This window comes from Chenopodium album, chromosome 1, assembly GCF_948465745.1.
Source record: "Chenopodium album chromosome 1, dcCheAlbu1.1, whole genome shotgun sequence".
Lineage (NCBI taxonomy): Eukaryota > Viridiplantae > Streptophyta > Magnoliopsida > Caryophyllales > Amaranthaceae > Chenopodium > Chenopodium album.
The window spans coordinates 67,734,087-67,748,716 of record NC_137834.1 but is presented as its reverse complement, the minus strand read 5'-3'; the positions used below and the strand labels follow the sequence as shown (position 1 = coordinate 67,748,716).

The following is a 14,630-nucleotide window of genomic DNA, read 5'->3' as shown; positions in this document are numbered from 1 at the left end:
TTGAATGAGAAACAATGGAAAAATGCAAATATGTTGAAAATAGCAAATCAAATTGATGATAAGTTTAAGCAAGAACTAGTCACATGCATAAGCCTTATAACAAGCAAAGGATAGTACAATGTCTGAGTTATGCACCGCCATATTACGGAAAAATAAAGAAAGTGTTCATGGGTAATCTAAAAAGTAGATTTTGTACTGTTCATATATTTTTTTAGAAGTAGGAGTAGGCTCTAGGGGAGGTAGCTTGTATTGCACTAAACCAACCCCTATTGGTGTGCAGAGTTGCTTTTTCTTTATTTAATGTAAAATTTATCTATTTGTAAAATCTCTTAAACGAGTTTAATAAATTGATATTGAATCTTTAATTTTTTTTAAAATAATTCGATAAATAAAGTAAAAATAATAATTAATCTATTTTATTAAAATTATTTAGTAATTTAAATAAAATTAGCATGTTAATACTAATTATCAATATTTTATTAAATGTATTAATCATTTTAATAATAATATTCTTTAGTAATCATGTTAATACCAAATCAGTGTATGACAAAACAACATCATAAGTTAGTTATTTTCATTAATAATTTTTTAAAAATATATTTTTTATAAACTCAATAAATAAATCAGTATATAAAATAATCAAACTATATGACATGTCCTGTGTTTTTGGACCCCACAAACAACTTGTAGTGTCTCGTATTGCTTATGAAAGTTCGTTAGTGAAGACACCTTACTTACCCCTAAGCAACCATGTTTGGGAATCGAAATTACATCACCTCTCAAAATGCACAACTATAACTCGCAAGTAGGTTGAAGGTAGTGCAATATCACCCTAAACATCCAAACATGTACTTAAAACCTGTAAACTCTACAACCAAGTCTGAATTAGAATTCAATAAGGTTGAATATTTCTATAGCGGGGAATGAGCTATGTGATTACATGAAGATTCCAAGTGCAGTTCTCCACAAAGAGTTGAGCAATTCCCCTAAGCACCTCCTGTGGTTCAGCTAGCCGTGGAGAATAATGAGGTTGGTTCAAAATGATGTTCGAGCCGCATATACACCAATTCTTGAGGATGTGGAGCTTACATGCATAAAGGAGGTGTTGTATTCTTAAAATGGTTCTGCGAACGGAATTGCCCAGGGTTACCTGAGTACATTCCTCGAGACATATTACCAATTCTTGATTTGAAAATTGAGATAAACACAGACCACCTTCCTAACTATAGTCTGCCTTTAGAGTCCCGTGATATAATAATGGGGGCAAATAAAGCTGGAGTCCATGTAATGGAGGTTAGAAACAATTTGTCAGTCATCGAAGTTGATGTGGATGCGAGCATTACAGCTGCAAGTAGTACCAGGTATTTCCATATTAATGTGAGGTCAGAAAAGGGCGATAGATTCACCAATAAAAAAAGGTTTTACAAGGGTTCCGTGGTGGTAGTTTAGAATGCGAGAAGCGTTCATCGTCCATCCTTTAAGGAAAATTTGCTCGTCTGGTAGAGGCTTTTAATCCAATGTTGTTTGTGCTAACGGAGTCAAGGGTTGCACTACCAATGTTAAATGAAATAACACAGAATATGGGAGGCAAATACAGGATTGAAGCCTTCGGACCAAACATTGGCTTAGGCGGGGTTTTGTTAGCATGGGGTTTCAGGGTAGGGCCATATTTCATGCATAGACAATCTACTATGTACGGGAGTATTGTATCCCTGACTACAATCGTAAGTTTTCAACTTCCCTCTGTATTGCTGAAATTTAACTTATAGTATTATCAATTAATTTGATTTGTAATTGATCCCAATTTCATTGTGTTAATATTACAGCCTAGCTACAGACTTAAGAAATATATACCAGCCATTATGGATATGCGGGATGAAGCTGATATTCCAGGGTTCGATTACATGACCAACTAGGATTGGGACTAACTACGACTGAAGTGGTCATTTGGTCATTATTTGGCAAAAAAAAAAAAAAAATCTTTATTTATGTTTATCTTATTTTGTCATGGGTAATCTATTTTGTGATTCCATGTGAGTATGAACTTGGTTAGGATTAGTTTCCTAATTCGTATGTTTATCTTATTTTGTCATGGGTAATCTATCTTATTTTGAAACATTATGGTCTATATTATTAAATGAGTAAGGCCCAGCCCATTTCATTTACAATGAATGCATGATGATCTATATTATTAAATAAGTAAGGCCTAGCCCATTTCATTTACAATGAATGCATGTTGATCCCTTAATCTAATCTGTACTGTTGTAAAATTGAGGCCACAACCCATGGGTTCTTTTACCGGCCTTTTTAGAGACCCCATAATTGGTATGGGCCATGGGCCAAAGTCCAGCAAGTAATTCTATATGTTCGAAATGGGCTATACATGATATCTAACCCAAACGAACAATTTCAAGATTAAAAATGATTCAAAAGCAAAGGCACAAGTCAACAGATGAATCAAAAATCACAGCAAACAAACCCAACATGAGTAAGATATGATTTTACTCATTCCTAATACAGTATCGATAAGACAAAAACTAAACCCCCGTCATTGGACGCGCACAACAATAAGTTCAACGTTGTGACATACAAAAGGCATACAAACAATCCTCAAAAGTACATTGGTCACTCAATAGCTAGTGTGGTTCATCCTGCCATGTCTGTCCAGATACCAATTTATAATTTCATAATTCAAAAGAATCTTCACCGCTGTCTGTGCCACCATCATCCATTTGAGGATTACATTCACTGTCATCGTCGTTAGGCTCATCATTCTCCTCCATGTTCTCTTCCACATGATGTTCTTCCAGCCAACGTTTCCTCTTTTCCTGGGAAGGAGGAATGTATTTATGAATTACTAACAAAAATCTACAAAAATAGCAACTTATAATGTAGAATAATTACAACCATAACAAGAATAAGGGTTTACCATTAAAATCCCGTTAAAAGACGATGGGTAGTAGGTGTCGAGAATAAATTGAGCAGCAGGCTGCAAAATAACAAACAATAAGGGGCCGTTTGGTTGGAGGGGTATAATCAAAAGGAAAGGGAATGGACAGGCCCCATTCCCTTTGTTGTTATTTGTTTTTCATCATCTATCATTTCCTTTACCCTTTTTTTATTTTTGTGTTTACCCAAATATCTTTTACACCCATTCCCCACCCTCCCCCCTCCAACTTTACCATTCCCATTCCCCTCTCATTACCCATCACTCTCTCTCTCTCCTCTCTTACCCTAAAAAATTCCCAGCAGCCGTCACCCCTCACCGGAGCTCCGGCCACCACGACAACCAACCGAGATTGTACACCGGCGACCATATCCGACCGATCCCCACAAGCTACGATCTTTGGCGATCGTAATATTCATGTTTTCGTTCTAGATCTACCTTAATCATGTCGTTTTTTTTTGTTTTATTCATAAATTGTTGGGTAATTTATACATTACTCCTAATTCTTGAGGAATTTTTCACGTTATCAACCACCTCCATAGTGATTGATGTTAATTTGTTGTTCAGTGTTGCGATTTGAAGGGTTTACCATACTGATTTTTTTTTTTTTTTTTGGTTGGGAATTACGAAACAATGTATATTTGTTGATTTTTTTCCTCCTTGAATGAATGATAATTTGATGTTTATATATACTAATGTTCATGTATATGTATATATTTGTTTAGCTTGAGATTTTTATATATCTTGAGTATAAATGATATGTAAATTAGTCAATGATATGTTGTTGTTGATGTTCTTTTCTACAGAAAATGGCTTGAATTGATACTTCTTTGAAAAGGAAGAGAAATTGGGACTTTATTCGGTTCATAATTACTATGATTAATTGTGTTGTGTTGCTAAATTTGATGTGTTACTCAATGAGAAAAACTATATAAAATTCCCATTATCTTAAGCTAGATAAAAAAAACTAGAAGGAAAATGAGATTGCACAACTTGAATAGAATGATTAGAGAAAGTTACACTTTGTGTAGGAACTATCTTCGTATAAATCGATACACATTTGGTGTACTTTTAGAAATGGTTAGAGATATTGGTGGATTAAATGAAACAAGAAACACATGTTTGGAAGAGATGGTTGTGGGCTTCTTATACACATTAGCTCACGATAAGAAAAATAGAATGATTGGTGCACATTTTTATAGAAGTGGTGAAACTATTAGTAGACAATTTCATGCTTGTTTGTTAGCAATGTTAAAGTTACATAGTATTCTTCTTAAGAAACCAACTCCAATACAAGAGGATTGCGACGATGAAAGGTGGAAATATTTCAAGGTAAATTAAAAAACCAACACTTTAATTTGAGATAAAATAGAGAGACTATTACATAATTTAAAGTGATATTGTTTGTTTTGTATAACTCATTAGGTGCCCTTGATGGTACAATGATTCTAGTTAATGTTCCTTGTGAAGATCGATCCAAATATTGCACTAGAAAAGGTGCCCTTGCTATGAATGTACTAGGAGTATGCTCACCCGAAATGGAATTTATATATGTCTTACCTGGTTGGGAGGGATCGACACATGATGGTCGAATTCTTCGAGATGCTATTTCTAGGCCTAATGGGTTGAAAGTTCCAAAAGGTAATTTGATTGACGTAGTAGACTTTATTTGAAATTGACTTAATAAAAGAGTAATTTTTTTAAAAAAAAAATTGTCAAGGTTGTTATTATCTATGTGACGGAGGATATACTAATGGAGAGGGATTCCTTGAACCATATATAGGGCATCTTTATCACCTTAGAGAATGGAATAATGGCCCCCGTCAACCTTAAACCATCGAATAATATTTCAACTTAAGGCATGCAAAAGCTAGAAATGTGATTAAGAGATGCTTTGGGCTACTCAAGGGAAGATGGGGAATGCTTAGAAGTCCTTATTGGTTTAGTTTACAAACTCATGGTTGAATTGTGCTTGCTTGTGTCTTATTACATAACTTGGTAAAAAGATACATGCTTGAAGAATTTGATGATGATGACTTGTTTGAGGAAAGTGATAGTGATGATGATGATGGTAATGCTAGTGATGAAGATGATGTGGAGTACATAACCTCCATTGCTGTAACCGATCCATGGACTAATTTTCAAAATACAATGGTCCAAAAAATGTTCAATGATTGGAGAGCTAGACACCGCAGAGTTACTTTGTGATATTTTTATTGTTTATTAAACAACATTGTATTTGTTATTTGAACTTGAGACTTGTATCTTTATTTCAATTTCGTGTTTTTTTTATTGTTGTACTAAGTCATGGATGTTGTGTTGGACTTATAATAATTTCCTTTATGTACTTGTATTGAATATTTTGTTTGTTAATTTCATTTTTATATATATGCAATGTTATTTTGACATGTTAATATGGTTCAAATGTTTTAGTAGGATGGATGAAAGTAGTGGAGGTGGAAAGGGAAAAAATAAACGATTTTGGACCGCTCAAGAAGATAAAGTTCTTGTAGAAGCATTGTTAGAGCTAGCTGTTGATCCTCATTGGAAGTGTGAAAATGGGTTCAGAAGTGGCTACATGGTTTGCTTAGAGGAGATCATAGGTAAGGCTCTTTCTGGTTGTGAGTTGAAGGTTATGCCACACATCGATTCTCGACTAAAGACACTTGGAGCAAAGTTTAGGGCTATTTCTACTACGTTAAATACAAGTGGATTCGTTTGGGATGATTAAAAAAAAAAATGATTTCTGTGGACCGAGCTGTTTATGATGAGTTTTGCAAGGTATGATAACTTTTTTAAGGTCATGAACTCTTATTTTGAATACTTGCTATTTTTGTTTATATTCCTATGGTTGTGGATGCTTAGCATTTTTGCTATTTTTTTATAAAGATTTGAAGGACTATTTATACAAGCAAGCATAGGAACTATAGTTAGCAGGAACTATTTATACAAGTGCATCAGTTTTTTTTTTTAAAAAAATCTGATTTCATGATTTTGTTTGTAGTGCTAGCAAGAACTATGTTTTGAATAGTTAGCAAGCATAGGAACTATAGTTTAGAGCTTTAGACTACCCTGCCACTATGAGAAACATTATGAAACAGAAACTAAGGGTAAGATGCTTCATGGTGTTCAGGCTGTGATGTTACTTATAATTGAGAAATTATTATAATAGTGTAGAGTAAGAATCTCCCTGTACACAAGGATTTGGCTATTAAGCGATGTCCCTGTAAATATTATGATCATTTATGTTATGGAAGGGAAATAAGGTAAAATATGCAGGATTATGCTCATTTATCTATCCTCTGTTGTATTATATTTGATTATATTGTTATGTCCTTTATATATTGTGCTCCCATAAGCTTAGCCCCTGGCATTATCACATTTATTTGCATGAGAACTCCTATGTGGAATGTCATTTAAATTATGTTTGAGGTACCTTTTGATGTTGTATATTTGAGCATTTTGGGAATTTTTGTGTTTTTCAGAAACATCCAAGCTGCAAAAACTTGTATGGAGTTTCATTTCCCCACTTCCATGAACTCATGAATGTTTATGGCAAGAATTATTCAACTGGAAAACCAGCTGAAGATTTTGTTGAAGCAATCAACAGTTTGCAAGTTGTTGCCCCCCACAGGTTTTACTCTATTCAAGTGATGATGAGGGAGTTGCTGCTAGTGGTAATGTCACTCATACCGTTACTTCTCCTCCTTCAAAAAAGATGAAGACTGAAAAAACTTCCAAAAAAAAAAAGAAAGAAAAAGGTGGTGCTGGAAGTAATGAGTTGGCTAGCTTACAAGCATTCATGAAAGACATGAATGTTCATCTTTCCACTATGGCAAATGTGATGGCACGCACTGATGATCGTGAAAAACATGCGGATGAAAGAGAGCAAAAATTAGTTGAAAAGAGTGAGCAAGTGCTAAAGGAACTACTGTCTTTCAATTTAGAAGGTGTCACGGAATCCCAAGTTTTTGAAGTGGCTAACATTCTAACCGCACAACCAAACAAGTTCATGGTATTTTCAAAGTGTCCCGACGTTTTGAAAAGTGCTTATGTTAAGAGTCTTCTACGAGGAAGTGGAAATGGTGATGCTTAAATCTTATGTGGTGGTTTTATGTATGGTTTTTAATTAGGTGTTATTCACAAGCTACTACTTTTGGCATGAACTTTATCTAGAAAGGATTATTAGCAAAGACTTAGGTTGAATATTAATCTTATTAGAACCCTTTTGGTATGAACATTTATTTAGGAACACGTACTTTGCATTGGTATTATTTTCACCAAGAGGTGATTACTTGAATTTGTAGTCAATAGAGCTAGAAAGATATTATTTGGAGATATATTATGTTTTTTTTTACATATTACAGGAAAAGATGATACAGGTTGATGGCATATTTTTAAAAAAAATAAAAATAAAAACAGTTTCTTCAAGTTTCATGAAGAAACAGGTTTTATCAAATAATAACAAGTTATTTTTGAACAAAAATTAAAAGAATTTAAAAACTCAAAATTTGATTCCCTGGCTTGAACCAAACAGTCACATAGGGAATCAATGAGTAGTTCATTTCGTTTCCTGGACACAACCATAAAACTAGAAAAAATCAAGGGAATCCATTCCTTTCTCCTTCATTCCCTCTCTTCATTCCATTCTGATTCCCCTCTGCAAACCAAACGGCCCCTTAAGTTATTCAAGTGCACTTATCTGGTAAAAGAGATAGGATTCAAATTATAACAAAGCATACGTCAGGTTGTTTCTCCTTTGGCTTTGCCTTTTTGTAGCTAGTTTCTACGTGAGTTTTGTTCTTGCTACCTTTTGGTTTCCCTCTACGCTTCTTCTTCAGAATTGGATCAAGAACAACCGAGTTCTTTGGGGCACTAGGTGGTGCATGTTGTTCAGACCACTGGATGTTATCAGCATCAACAGACAGGTCAGTTACAGGTTCTTGGGCAGCTGTTAGAGTGTCGTTAGAGTTAGGGAGGTTATGTGGTTTTTGAACTGAAGCAACTGTTGACCCCCACACACCACATGATTGTTGCTCTACTTGAGAGACATCAGCAGGGAAGTGAGAAACTTCTTCGGCTTTTTTGAGAAGATCTTTCTTCTGCTTCAACGCGGCTACTTCACCCTGCAGCTTTTTTAGAGAATTCAGGACATGGTGAACAGTTTCATCATCAACGGATGCAGCAAGATCAGATATAGGTTCAAAAGTGATTAACATTTTATAGAATCTCTTCACTTGTGCCCAGTGAGACGGATCATGGTAAGGGACTTTAATCCTTGTATGCCTCCGATTTACATCCTTCCGCCACAAAGTGAGTATATATTTCTCAGGTATATCAAAAACCAAGTTCTGATCAAATATCCGGAACATATGTTTGCACAAGATCCCAAACATTTCAAATTTTTGGCAATCGCATGACACTTCTTTGGTCACACTGTCAAACGTGACACGATAGAACCTTCGGCGATCAGTTATTATCTCCTCCCTGTATCCTTGAGGAACAATCCATACTCTATCTTCAACTAGATTCTGAACAACTATCTTGGACAACATTTTCTCATCACAACAATAAACATACAGAAGTCTTGAAAGCTCAGTCTGTATTTCTTGAAATTTTATGTCAGTGTATACCTGTTGAAACAACTTCTCCATCTTGAAACCACTCACTAGCCTGCGAACATACTTGGAGCAGTTGTCATCAACATCAGTTTCATCTTGGACGCGTTTTGTCATTGCTCTGTTATATTGTCTAGGAAATTCATGCAACTTGGTTTTCCGATTCACATAGCCGTCAAAAAAATTGTTGATGCTCTCTACTCTTTGAGTAGTTTTCATACCGGCCCAAAAGAACTCTTTCACGAAGGCCAGAACCCACATATGTCTCTCTTTGAACATATAAGTCAACCACTCATTGTTTTCCAGCTTGTACTACTTAATTAATGCACACTTGTTCTCCTCAAACTCATCCACAGTGAAGCTTTCATATATCACAGTTTTCAGCTTATTCTTAAACTCATTGTACCTAATAAATGTCAATATATATATATATATATATATATATATATATATATATATATATATATATATAAAACATAAGCCACAATTGTAATTAAACATGCAATATTACAGGAGGGGTATGTTTAATTACACAGTAACCATAGTTCACTTACCTGCTTCTTATATATCTACTTTTTTTTCCTTTAAGTCATACAATGTTCACCACTTATGTATAACTTGGTTATCAGTGAAAACATTAACCTGATTTAGAGGTCACTATAGACAATATAGAGGCTTAAATATGGCAGTTGATGATTTATTTACTTTGAGTAAAGAAACTTAGCTAATGAAACTAATGAACAATTAGTGACCCCCTTTAGTACCACTAGCTTTAGTTGCATAACACCATAATTTACAAGTACTTACTTGACAGATAAAACTAAATTTATACACTTTATACATGGTAATACATTGATTTGATACCCTTACTAGTGTATATATATCCACCATAAACCACATACTCTACTATATATCAGCTAATCTCAAACAAGATTAAAAAGTCAACATGACATATAACAGTTAAAGACATGAATAAGATCACTTACATCGAGCATTTTCCAAGCTTGTATGGGAATTTCGACATGATATGCCAGATGCACCACCTGTGTATAGTGTTTGGCATAATTTCTTCCAGCGGCTTACGCATCGTAGCAACTTGATCTGTAAGGATACCGGCCGGGATTTATTCCCCATGCAACACAGCCACTGCCGAAAAATCCATCTAAACGTATATGTGCCTTCCACCAATGAACACCCCAACAGAATAGACTGTCCATGGTGATTGACCCCAACAATATTCACAAACGGCAATTCATGCTCATTGGTCAAATATGTAGCATCAAAACACACTACATCCCCGAAGTATTCATAAGCAGCTCGACTACGAGCATTAACCCACAACACATCTTTTAACCGACCTTCTTCATCTAAACGATTAGCATGAAAAAAATTCTGACTATCGGCCATCATATACTCAAATTATGACATCATAGCAGTCACATCCCCACCTTCCATCCTAAGGCGGCGCTTCTTGTAAACCTCATGTTGGAAATCCTTAACCGTCATCGACATGTTCTCAACCCCTCCCATTTCAATAGCAGTGCAGCCATGTATACGAGATAGGGGTACCCCCTCATCATAATAATTCACCAACCTCTTCCTAACAGTGGATGTAGGAATGGCAACGGATCGGATTCGGGTCGGATGTGGCTAAATCCGAATCCGATCTTTTTAGTAAACGGACCCTGGACTCGGATCCGAATTCGAGTCCGAATCCGAAAAATCCAAGTCCGAATCCGATCCGACTCGTAATTGTCAGAGCCGAATACGGTCCGTTTATTCGGACCTCCGAAATGGTCCTGTAGACACCCATTTGTGTCTCTCCAAAACCAAACCCAGTGATGAGTGCCTTTCACGTCGAATCATGATCGAATGAAACGAAAGTGTGGAAAGGTCTAGTGTTGCGGAAAGTTTTAATTCTTTTCTCTTCTCTCTGTTTTTTAAAAACTTTATTTTAAGAAAACAGCCAATCCAGTTTGGTTAGTCCATGATATGGGTCCAATAGTGGTGTAGTTGGATGGGGCTTGCAAAGACCTTTCCAACGATATATTATAAGCCCAATTCCGATGAATATTGAGGAAGTTATGGCCAATTTACTAAACTGGGCTCGGTTTGAGTTTTAAGTACGGCCCAATGATCTAGGGGAGGGCCTAATATGATTTATCATTCCTAATGTAATTAGGAATGGTTTTGGTCTTCTAGAACATTCTAGAAGGTCTTATCATTCTTAATTCAATTAGGACTCTTCAGAGTTTTAATCAAGATCAAATAGCATTTTCGACTGAAATTATATTATTTTATCTTCCAGTACGGTAAGTTTATCAGATTTTCGAAAACGCGTTAAAAGCCGATTTGGCGTCCAACCCCAGGCCTTGGCGCCTGGAATCGGGATTGGCGCCAGACGCCAGCCATTGGCGCCTGGCGCTAGCCACTGGTGTTGGCGCCAATGAGTCAGGGCTGGCGCCAAGGTTGTTTTGTGGTCTTCAGACTCTGTTTTGTTAAATTATCTTTTTTGGATGATTTTCTCTATAAATATCATATTAAAAACTCCGTTTTGATTCATCAACAATCAGTTTTCTTTCGCGATCAATTACCATTCATCAATTCTCTTTTTCATTCATCAACTCTCATCAATTACCATTCATTAATTCTCTTCATCTACAAACAATTCATCTCTTTTCATCAATTTTCAATAACATTAATTCTTTAGCTTTCTTTTCTAAACTTTGCTTTTCATACAAAATTCTGCATTCACAAGATCTAGAAACACCTAGCCATATTCGAAGTTGCCTTCGTCCTAGACGTGAAAGGTTTTAATTTCTGAGGGTTTGGTCCCAAATCTCTTTTTCAATTATTTAATTTAATTGTTTTGTTTATTATTTTCCTTGAAGTTACTAACGTGTGTATTTTGTTATTAGAAAGAGGTACGAGGCATCCAAGTAAGTGCTTAAATTGATTTTATTGATATTATGATGTAGATATCATGTTTATATTGTTATTATGATTCCTAGTATCATGTCTAGGGTATTTTTAATATTAAATATGATTGCTATGATGCCTTTTATTCTCTTCCTAATATTTATTCTTGTTAGTATCATGTTAGGGCTAAAGATTTGATTTTTATCGCTTAGTGACATGCTAGGGTTTGTTATTAATCTTGTTAGTATCATGCCTAGGATCTTGCTATTTTTATTATATTTTAATATTAACATGAATATGATTATGATTATAATTGTTATAATGATTATGAATATTATTATTTTGATGATTATTTTATTTATGATAATTATTTCAATTATTATTAATATGATGATTATTTTCTTTTATGATTATTATCATGATTATTTCAATTATAATTTATTTTTATGATGATGATTATTATTATAATTATTATTTATTATGTTGCTTGATTATTTTATTGTTATTGTTTGATCACACCTTTATTGCATGTTTAAAGGGAATTTGTACTTGCAACCACGCTTAATAAGATAATTAATAATCTTGTTTAGGGTTAATTGTGATTATAATTCAAGTGATCGCCAATAATAGTTTGTTTGTGCATTAAATTCAACCAACATAGATTAAACAGGTTTAGGGTTAATCCTATTGATTGCATGTTAGTCAGAAAGCGCACATGAATACGAGCAGAATAAAGTAGAGGCCTATTATTAGGGCAGGTTCAATCTCTTTTAGGTTGGATTTGTACCATCATCCCCGGACCCTTATTTGGTTCATGACCTTATGGAGTTGACGATCTCTTGGATCGTTAAGGGGTGTAACCTTCACCTCGTGAACGGTTTACAAGTTCCTTAAAAACTTGTTGGCGACTCTTTTGCTCTATCTTCTTCCCTTTTGGACGCCACTGTACTTTAGTGTATGATCACAGTGGGGTTCAAGCTAGTGGGATTTTTAAAGGCTTGAAACTATTCCCTACAGGTCCGAATATTTTTTTTTATTTTTATTTGTTGTAATGTCATATATATACCAATAATTGCTTGTATTGTCATACCAATTAAAGTATAAACATAACATATTTAAATTATAAACTAAGTTACACAATAAAATTTTGCTACAAAACAAGCAAATAATTGTCCCAAGTTATAGAGCATATGCAGATATGCTTATACTCTCGGATTCGGACTCGGATTGGACTCCGTCGGACTTTGCGTAGGGTCCAAGTCCGATCCACCTCCTATTCGGATTCGGATATATTTTATCGGATTCGGATTCGGACTAATTTTAAACGGATTCGAATCGGATTTTTTCCTTCAGATCGGATCGGATTCGAATCGAAATCGGATTAAATTGCCATCCCTAAGTGGATGTCATTTGCTTCATTCTATAATCTTTCACCAACTTTGCTCCGTTTGGGAGTAAATCATGGTTATTGTGCTTCAAAATAACAGTTATCAACTCTCACTCACCATCGTCATTAACACTAGCATAAATCTTAGCACCACACTCACACTTTTTGGACTTTCTTTTGCAACGATTCAACTCAGGCTCCGCAATAACCCCTCCAACTAAATTACTATAGCCAGCAACTTCCATTGATTTAGCCCTCTTCTTTGCCGCTCTCACTGCTTTCATGTTCGGTCTCCCCCAACATTCACACTTCCATGTAGTCCCCCTCCTTTCCTTATCCTTCTTAGAGAATGAACCTTGAGCGCTGCTGACACCAAACCCAAGTTGTTCAGCATATTTCTTATAATAGGCTTCAACATCCCGCCAAGTTTTAAAAATCATGCCCTCCTTAGGTTCCTCGACTACACTAACAACACTGATTTTGTTACTAGATACAAGTGTGTGCATAGTCTGTATTGTACGGGTAGGGGTCCTATAACATGTTTCACCTTGAACACAACCATCAAGTCCATCTTCAATTGTTAGAGGTAGAGATGCATGTGCAATTAGGTCCATACATTGCATGTCAGGAGAGTTCCCATCTTTAAAGTCAACTACTTCTCTATGTGGCATTACTTCGACACCTAGACCACAAACATCCACTCCACTTCCCCTATCAAGGTTCTCCATCATATCTGAATATTATAGGAGGTCTCATTAATAATCACCCTTCAATTGGGGAATTTAAAGGTCTCATTAATAATCACAAAATATGACACCACAAAATAGGACACCAGAACTTTGTATTGGGAATACAATAGTACATTTATTCATCTCTAATAGAACACACCATTAGCGCTATTGTATATTTAATTGTACACTAATTCAACACTCGGAAGTCAGAATGCAACACTAATATAGAACACTGACATATACAGAAGGACATAATTTGTTTAATTGCACACTAAAAAGAAAAAAAATCAATTGGGAAATTTAAAGGCCGAACTCCATCACTAATCTGAAAATCTGAACATATACATAAGCAACTTCTAACTCCCCAACACAACCAAATACATTTAACAATACCCTTCAATTCCTAAAATGTGGAATACACGAACTTCTATATCGCATAAGACCCAACAACAAGATCCGAATAATTCAAATACGATTACATTGTATATTCTAATTACATACCTTTTGTGATTAGGCGAACCAGTTCAAGCTTCAGTAAATTGACATCTTCGAGCTTTAATCGACTATCGAGCAGCTTCAATTTAGTATGAAGATAGCACAAATTTGGGGGAAAAAAATTTAGGGTTTCGACTTCCCTTGCTTCTACAGTTCAATCTATGAATTTTGGGGAAAAAAGAACGAGGACTGCAACTAACCATGGTTAGAATTTAGAAAACGTTCGTCAAAAGGGAACAAGGGGTCGTTTGTTATCAAGAATAGCATGTGTTTCTGACAACTTTATTTACTTTTACACATGTAGATAATCTAGCAAATTTGAAATGATCTAGCCCATTTTGATTTCGAAATATTTACAACCTTGCCATCCGATTTACAACTTATGTCTATCGTTGAGATAAACTGGGCACTCCTCCTTATCTAGTGGGAGATATTGCACCTTTTAACCTTGAAGTTGGAGGTTTAATCCCCGTTAGAGGCACTTTTAAGGTGAGGATCTCTTACTCTTCCCCCCTCACACTCAAAGTGTCTAA

The 14,630-nt window shown here is 35.2% G+C and overlaps 1 protein-coding gene across 4 annotated transcripts; it reads right to left on the bottom strand.

Moving 5' to 3' along the window:
- Window positions 1-2,459: 2,459 nt before the first annotated feature.
- Window positions 2,460-14,350, bottom strand: LOC145557456 (protein FAR1-RELATED SEQUENCE 6-like). Of its 4 annotated transcripts, none has more exons than XR_014092303.1 (3): window positions 14,104-14,350; window positions 2,930-2,989; window positions 2,460-2,828 (listed from the first exon to the last, which is right to left on the bottom strand). XR_014092303.1 is itself a non-coding variant. In XM_081618643.1 (2 exons), exon 2 carries the CDS (start codon window positions 8,842-8,844, stop codon window positions 7,669-7,671), a length of 1,176 nt encoding a protein of 391 aa, XP_081474769.1. In that variant the 5' UTR covers window positions 8,845-8,971; window positions 14,104-14,350; the 3' UTR covers window positions 7,286-7,668. The 4 variants fall into 4 exon arrangements, 2 of the variants coding, with proteins under 2 accessions (XP_081474769.1, XP_081474766.1); XR_014092304.1 differs by lacking the exon at window positions 14,104-14,350 and adding an exon at window positions 3,941-4,040; XM_081618643.1 differs by lacking the exons at window positions 2,460-2,828; window positions 2,930-2,989 and adding an exon at window positions 7,286-8,971.
- Between the last annotated feature and the right edge of the window lie 280 nt (window positions 14,351-14,630).

Excerpts from the sequence above, each read along its gene's own strand:
- LOC145557456 (XM_081618643.1), bottom strand. The coding sequence starts at position 8,844 with ATGTTCAAAGAGAGACATATGTGGGTTCTGGCCTTCGTGAAAGAGTTC.